Here is an 8,153-nt window from a genome sequence, read left to right on the forward strand (position 1 = left end):
TTTATCCAGTGACTGATTATAGATTCAGATAATTGTAAGTTTATATTACTGGTCCAGTTTAGGAATGAAGAAAAAAAAATACTGTCCAATAATATGATTGCGAAATCAGGGGGGTTTGAGCAAGGTAAACTGTCATGTGTTAGCTTGCTTCTAAAACCAAATTTGTTTTCTGTGTTTCTGTGGGAAATCAGAGGATGTTTTAAGCTGAGTCATGCAGTTATTGACTTTAGCAAGCACAAAACTGATATAAATAGAGAAACACTGGTGAGCCTTGGACAGAAGAGATTGAGAAGTCTTCTAGCAAGGGCTGATAGGACAGCGAGGTAAAGATGAAGACAAAGATCCTTCCTTTCCTTGGGTTACTATATGTGGCATGCTCTTGTGCTTTCCCTGTGGCTCCAGAAAAGGGAAAAGAAGATATGCAATTTGCTAAGGTAAGGACTACAGACAGAACTTAAGAAATAATTTATTGAGAAAATGAATGTAGTGATGTATTAGTGATGTACAGTATTTTATTAACAACTGTCTCCATTTGAAAAGAAATGTTTGTTTTCTAAGCTATTGCTTTTTCTTCCCTATCAGAAATATTTGGAAAATTTTTATGATTTTAAAGAAGAGAAAAATTCTCTCTTTAAATCAAGGAACCTCAATCACATGGCTGACAAAATCCGAGAAATGCAGTCATTCTTTGGGCTAGAGGTGACCGGGGAGTTGAATCACAAGACACTGGACATGATGAAGCAGCCTAGATGTGGAATACCAGATGTCCGTTCATACAGCACTTTTCCACAGAGCCCTAGGTGGAAGAAAGAAGATGTGACATACAGGTAACATATGTTAAAACATGTTTCTCTATACAGCACTGGGAAATCTCGATGAATGTCAGGCAGAAGTAATACCAACAGGTTCTTTGCTATTTCTTCCTTTATTTATCCATATATAAGCCCCATTCAGGATGAAAAGGCCATTAATGTGAGGACTATTCAGAGCTTTTGCTTTAGGCTTCCAAACAGTGCTAAAAAAAACCAAGAAATAGCAGTTTACGTGAGTTAGTTAACAGCCTGCTGGATAATATACTCAGTGAAGGGATACAACTGAGAGTATATAGGTCAGGATTTCTGAAAAATGTGAAAGAAAACTGTGAAAACTTCCTCTGTTATATAAGCAAATAACTTGAAAATACACAACTTGAGGCACATAAATAATAATAACCAATGATTTAAATATTTGACCTTGATACTATGTGCCCCAGCCACATGTGATCTCGTTGCTTTTAATTCCTTTCTCCTTATTTCCCAGGATTTTGAACTACACTCCAGACATGCTACAATCTGATGTAGATGAAGCAATTGCAAGAGCCTTCCAGCTCTGGAGCAGTGTCACCCCTTTGAGATTCACCAGGCTCTACAGTGGTCAAGCAGATATTATGATCTCCTTTGCAGCCGGATGTAGGGAGACTCCCTTGCCTGAGAATGATAAGTATTTGTCACTTTTTCTTACACAGATGATGAAAAACATCACTTTTTTTTACTTTTTTTTTTCAGTTCACGGTGACTTCTATTCCTTTGATGGTCCAGGAGGAACTCTGGCTCATGCTTACCCCCCCAGCAGTGGGATAGGAGGAGATGCCCACTTTGATGAAGATGAAAACTGGACCAAATTTACTACCTATAATGGTAGGTAACCTTAAGCATTGCATTGCCTGTTTTTTGTTAGACATCATTGTCTTGAAGACACTGTAAAGTCACAGATCCCATGGCTGTAATTCCAGTATTTACTGAGATGTAAAATGTCAGTGTAATTTAGTAAAATGATTCTGCATATTTTGACCTGGGCTGTAGTCATGACAGTTCCCTGAAGATAATGCTAATTGCAGCTCCAGTGAAGGAAATGAGACTAGCGTGAAACAGCAATACTGGTTAATCATGACCTTGCAAGGTGGGGGATTTTCACCCTCAGGTAATATAGTACTCAGTTGCAATATTGAGCTCTCAACCTTTTTATTTTTCCCTGATTTAAAATGATACAAATTTTTAACTTCTGTAAATAATAATAATTAAAAAAAATATATTGGGTTTGCTGGTAAATATAATTAAATATAATAGTGTTCTGGTTTCCAGCAATGTCCAGGGATGATATTATATGTTACTGGTCTTTGTGAAGTAGTTACCAGGTGAATTCCATGTCATTTATGATTCACAAAATCTGACTAGATGACTAGAATGTTCTCACCCAGTTTCCAGTCATTATTAACATTAAAGAAACTTTGGTTCTTTGTTGGCGGGAAAATTTCCACAACGTGAGAAAAAACTGTCCCCAGATTGGTTTCACTGTGAGAAACAAATGTTTATAGTTTGAAACGCATTTCCTCTCCAGGATGCCAGAGAATCCCTTATTTGAGATTTAGTTATATTTTGCTGTTTTATTAAGACCATGAACAATAGAGAAAGCATGCATGAGAAGATGCCACCTTTATTCCACTGTCATGCAAGAAAATTTATTTAGTGTTTGTTCTTTATACTGGATTTTCTTTTTTAGGATACAATTTATTTCTTGTTGCTGCTCATGAGTTGGGCCACTCACTAGGTCTTGGTCATTCCAATGTCTTTGGTGCTTTGATGTATCCTATATATATGCCCAGGGATACAAGGGACTACAGGCTTCCTCAGGATGATATTGATGGCATTCAGGCCCTCTATGGTAAGAAGCATCATTTTTTGGTGGATGATGGATAAGCACTTGTAATGAATTTTACCTAATAGCTGAAATGTTCTGAACTTTCTATGGCAAGAAGGATACTGAGGTTTAATTTCCTGACATAATTTTTGGGCAAATCTCTTGGTTACTTTGTGGCTAAAAGTTTAGATCTGGAAAACAAAATCTGTGGGCTTTATTCATGCCAGTAATTCAAAAGGTCCAAGAGCCTTTCTTCAATGATACCAGAGGAACAGCCCATGTCCATAGTATAAACTTTCTTATTTTCCACAAAAGGTGGTTACATGCACAACTGCCCTTTGGAAATGGTGTTTGTTCTACATTAACTCCTGAGCACACACAGTTTGAGAGACCAACAGCTTGACCAGGGAAAATAATGCCAGAGACCATTTTAACCAGCAGCAGCACAAATAAACAAGTTAAATTGCCCAGGAACTTTCCCTGGCATTAATTTACTAGTCGAGTTTTAATCTTAAAATATGCTGCATATGGTACATCCTGAAGCTCTGTAACATGAAACACTAATTCATCTTCCAATTCCTCACTGATCTATTTCCCAAAGGACCCCCCAGGGAATCTCCTGCACTTCCAACAAAAGCTTTTCCCCCACAAGAACCAACAGAAATGACATCTGCAGAAGCACCAACTGAAATGTCACCCCGGGAAGAACCAACACAAACAACACCCTCCAAAACCCCCACCAGACCAGAGGACTGTGACCCTCATTTGACTTTTGATGCTATCACCACTCTCCGTGGGGAAATACTGTTCTTCAAAGGCAGGTAAGTGTTTTCATTTCTACCAACACCTTTTGTGAGACTCACAAAGGCAAAGCATAAAGTTCAGTTCAAGGTTACAAAGGAAGATATTTCTTTCTGAAAGTATTAAGGCAACTTTGCAAAGTTTTACTAGCTCAGGAGGGCTGGGTGAGTAATGCAGTTTACTGACAGGTGAGTAAAATGTTTTAAGCCATCATACATCATCATCTATATCTGTTAAAATTTTACAAGGCTGAATAATCCCAGTACCACTTCTCAGCCCCCAGCTGCTTCACATGCAGGACCATCCTCAACACACCATCCCACATGTGGGTCAGGGATCTGTGCAAAGTGTCACTGATGACTTTTAGTGGCACTTTGACCTAGAAGCCCACACTGGACCGGTGCCTGGTACTGTTTGTAGGAAGCCCCTGCTGTCAGAGGTGTCCACTTTTTGGGCACGATCTGACAAGGGGCACTCTAGTGGGTTGTTGGCTGGGCAAACCCACCCTGGCAAGGGAGAACAACATGTCAAGGCCAAGGTGTCACCCACTTCTTGGGTTGGTAATTGCATTTTGATTGAGCAAGCTTCCTTTGATGATGTGGATCTGATTTTTCTTCTAGAACACAAGATGAAGGACTGTAACTTAAAAATTTAATAGTTTTTAGGGAAGGGGAGAAGCAGTTCCTCCTTAAATTGGGTTTTAACACATTTCCCAAGAATGTTTAATCAGCAATTGTAAACAAATTGAAATTAAGAATGTAGCTGTGCCTACCTGCATGGGACATAGTGAAGACAAAGCTTCAACTGTCAGCATTACCACAGACATCATGTGTAGTGTGGGGCAAGCCAGCAGGGTGTCAGTGGAGAAGTCTACAGAGCCACCAGCTACAGGTGCAGCTGCCTGAGCTGGGGAGTTGGACAAGATCCCTTCCAGAGGTCCCTTCCGACCTCAACTGTTCTGTGACTTCAGAACAACCAGCAGTAAAGGGCAAATGTCTATGAGAGAGCAGGGCAAAGTGAAGCACCGCATCCCAAAAGGGGTGGTGTCTCTGCCTCATAGGAAGGACTGGCTCCAGCACCCAGACAGTAGGATTTAAAGTACACTTCTGGACTACTGATCTCCTAGTGAAATACAGACAATGAAACACTGCTGTTTTTATTTCTATCAGCTATGTCTGGCGCAAAAGTCCATATTTCTCAGACATTGAGCACGACACGGTCTCCTCGTTCTGGCCATCGCTGGCAGCTGGCTTTGATGCTGCTTATGAGGTTGACAAGAAGGATCAAGTGATGTTTTTTAAAGGTATTTCTCTAACATTTCCATCCGTCCTTTTTATGAATAAATAAAGTTGTAGTAATGATGCTAATGTTATGTAAGAATAATGGAGGTGATATTATACTAATACTAATGTAAGATATTCTTAATATTTAAATCCATTTTCATTTTGAAAATTCTGTTACTGTCATTAACAAATGCTGCTTCACAACAGCCCAGTACAATACGATATTACTCTTCTTTTGTCAGTGGGAGAGACCATAGCTGAGACAATATTGTTTGCCTACATTGTTTTTTAAGTATATTTTTAAACCTGCCAAACAGACATAGAGAATATCTTGAGTTTTAACTATTGAGTACATAATACTCTAATTACTATAAGAAGTATAAAGCCCAACAGCTCTGAAATACTCAAACTTATGTGTGTCCTAAAAGGGTCATGTTCTCAGCTGGATATCTGTGCTATTTGGTGGCATTTTCTACACAGAAAGCTCTGAGACTCTGATGGAAAGGAGTTCAGCAGCCCCAGGAATCGCTACTAACTTTTTCTGATTTTTCTGCAGATGACCAGTACTGGGCTGTCACTGGTTACAGGATAGAGCCAGGCTTCCCCAAGCCTATTCAGAACCTGGGCTTCCCCACCACTGTCAGGAAAATTGATGCAGCTGTTCATGATCGAAATACCAAGAAAACCTATCTCTTTGTAGGGAACAAGTACTGGAGGTAAGGCTAATTCCTCTTCCGTACAGCAGATAATCAAAAGAGCTTTTAAAATCTCAAGTTATATTAGTGTTTGTACAGTAAATTCATGGCCTCTTGTTATCAGCCTTCTCAGCCAGTAGAATGGTTATGTATTTTCGTAGAACATAGTCTGTAACACCTGAGATAAAGACAATGTCCATTTACTTTTACCAGTCTGTGATTAACAGACAAACGAACTCTGTTAATTTGTTGGGAAGCAGAATTATATGAATTTAGTTTAAAAAAGTATCAGTAGGCTTTGTTGTCATATCATATATTCATTCTGTAGCTATTAATGGGCAGAAGTGCTCTCTGACATATATAAATGAAAATCTATCAAGAACATTATGGAAGGAGATTAAAATATTTATTTTTCAGCTAAACAGTAATGTTAGACATAACAATTAATCTGTAATATTATCTTGAAAGATTATTACACCAGAAGTTAACATTCCAGTCATGGGATCACTTCATAGTTTGGATGCTGTAAAGTTAAAATATTCAGCTTGAATAATTATTTGAGTTTATTCCTCAGTAGAAGTCAAATCCAGCCTTATTATCACTCTCAGAATGGAAGTGAATTATTTAGTCTGATGTTCTGAAAACAGCCTTGCATAGACCACTAAAGATGTAAATATTCACATAGCCAGGATTTATACAGTTCCATGAGATCACAGATGCTCACAGTTACTGGATTTTCAGCTAAGAGTAAACTTATTTAGTAAAAATTTCCTTTTTTCAACATTAAACATCACATGCTTGTTTCTTATTTTCATGCAATTTCTTTATTTAGTTTCAATGAAAATACACAATCAATGGAAAGGGGATATCCAAGAAAAATAGCAACTGACTTCCAAGGAATTGGCCACACAGTTGATGCTGCCCTTCAGAAAAATGGTAAATACATTGAAATGTAATTTAAACAAAAAAAGATAAGCAAGTAAAGACGAAAAAGTGTGTGTTTCAAATACATGCATATATGAAATGTTTGTTCTGATTTTTTTTAAATCACTTGAGAAAATAACAAGTGTATAGCAATAGGTATGCAAAAAGGAAATATTAATTTGCCAATATTCTATTCTTCCAATTCTAGGACATTTCTACTTTTTCCATGGATCAAAACAGTATGAGGTTGACATGAAGAACAAGAAACTCATCCGCATAATGAAGAGTAACAGCTGGTTTAATTGCTAGAAATATTACTTTGTGATGCAGGGCTGTCTTTGTACCAGAAATATTTTTTCATGTTCCTTGGTTTTAAAGAGTATCATTCAGCTGTTACTGTGCATCGTAGTCTGAAATGATGGCCTTTGATATTTCTAATTTAAAACCTTAGAAATGTAAAAGTTAATGTACAGTTTTAATTTATTTTGTTTTCCAAATATTTATTAATCAAGTTGGTTTTGAGTAATAAAATATTTTTCTCGAGTATAGTCATGTTCTTATGTTCTGTTTCAGTCTGCTGGAGACAAGGCATCTGATACAACCACACACAAGCCTGAACAACACCAGGACCCCGTCATCATTTTTAGCCGGACTCAGTGTCCCTAGGAGGGAAGTTAAAGAGAAGCAGAAGTAGGTAGGCAGTTTCGACAGGCAATAGGAAATGACCCAAGGGTCAGAAAAGGGAAATAAAGACACTCAGGAACAATGTGGGGGAAGTGGAAGAGGTAGGAGGAGATCCTAGGCTACCATGTGGGAAGGGCTATGTAGAAATGGATGGTGGTGGCCTCACCTTCCATGACGCCATGGCATGGGCACAGGGGGCTCAGGGCAGGGATGGTGACAGTGCCTGCTGGAGAACATGGCAATGGGCTAAGAGGACCCAGGCTCCAGTGTAGCTGTGGGTGGTTTTCATGGGCAGAGTCTTTGGTACAGCAGGACATGAGTGACCAGAGAGAAGGGTAGGTATCTCATTTAGACATGGAGGCAGCATGTAAGCAGGGTGGAAAGTGATGGAGATATGCTCATAGGGTCCCAGGGAGTCAGGGGATTACCCCTGCTGAGCTGTGACTATGTGCCATCAGAATGGAGTCAGAACTGATCGTCCAACTCACAATACTGGACAAGAAACAACTGATGAGCCACATCTCAGAGAAAACAAGCCAAAGTGATAAGAAAAAAAATGAGATTTTTCATGTTTTTCATAACTACCAGAGACAAATCCTCTGGAGGAAGAGTAGTGAGACACACATAAAAGCACATGTGCTTCCTCTGTCCACCTTGTCTGGGTCCCCCTCACAAGGCAGTAGCTCAGTGACTGAAATACCTCCGGGGCTCTAAGAAAGCTTGGCTGAAGTCTGTCCTCTCCTTGAAGGGATTTTATCCCTTCTATCACAACACTGTTCTGATGATGTGATTGTACAAGGGAGTCAACTCCTCGCTATTCATCTTTCTCTAGTAGAATTGGCAAAGGCAGTAAAAGAGGATGGGAATGGCTGATGAGGACAGTCTTCCAGTTACCACAGCTCAAACCTCATTAGGCAGAGGTGAAATTCGCTCCTGGTCTTCTGCACAGGGCAGATCCCCCAGACACCTGGTCAAAACACCTACTAACATCTGTCACACCATCCATCAGGGCCAGAGGAAGCCATGTGTCTCCCAGTGTACCCACAGACCCGTTGTTCCCCTATGCTAGCAGACAAGACCAAGGACAGGC

The 8,153-nt window shown here is 39.4% G+C and overlaps 1 protein-coding gene across 1 annotated transcript; it reads left to right on the forward strand.

The window, feature by feature from the left end:
• Positions 1 to 317: 317 nt before the first annotated feature.
• On the forward strand, positions 318 to 6,794 carry LOC135984508 (stromelysin-1-like). Its single transcript, XM_065626853.1, has 10 exons — positions 318 to 434; positions 583 to 827; positions 1,300 to 1,448; positions 1,545 to 1,676; positions 2,539 to 2,700; positions 3,278 to 3,497; positions 4,647 to 4,780; positions 5,317 to 5,476; positions 6,288 to 6,391; positions 6,588 to 6,794. Exons 1-10 carry the CDS (start codon positions 330 to 332, stop codon positions 6,686 to 6,688), a joined length of 1,512 nt encoding a protein of 503 aa, XP_065482925.1. The 5' UTR covers positions 318 to 329; the 3' UTR covers positions 6,689 to 6,794.
• The last annotated feature ends 1,359 nt before the right edge of the window (positions 6,795 to 8,153 follow it).

Source organism: Caloenas nicobarica, chromosome 1, assembly GCF_036013445.1.
Source record: "Caloenas nicobarica isolate bCalNic1 chromosome 1, bCalNic1.hap1, whole genome shotgun sequence".
Taxonomy (NCBI): Eukaryota; Metazoa; Chordata; class Aves; order Columbiformes; family Columbidae; genus Caloenas; species Caloenas nicobarica.

What these genes read in the sequence shown, in the direction of transcription:
- LOC135984508 (XM_065626853.1), top strand. Translation starts at nt 330, where the DNA reads ATGAAGACAAAGATCCTTCCTTTCCTTGGGTTACTATATGTGGCATGC. An exon ending in ATACTGTTCTTCAAAGGCAG is followed by an intron (nt 3,498 to 4,646) that starts GTAAGTGTTTTC and finishes TATTTCTATCAG; the next exon opens with CTATGTCTGGCGCAAAAGTC. An exon ending in GTAGGGAACAAGTACTGGAG is followed by an intron (nt 5,477 to 6,287) that starts GTAAGGCTAATT and finishes TTCTTTATTTAG; the next exon opens with TTTCAATGAAAATACACAAT.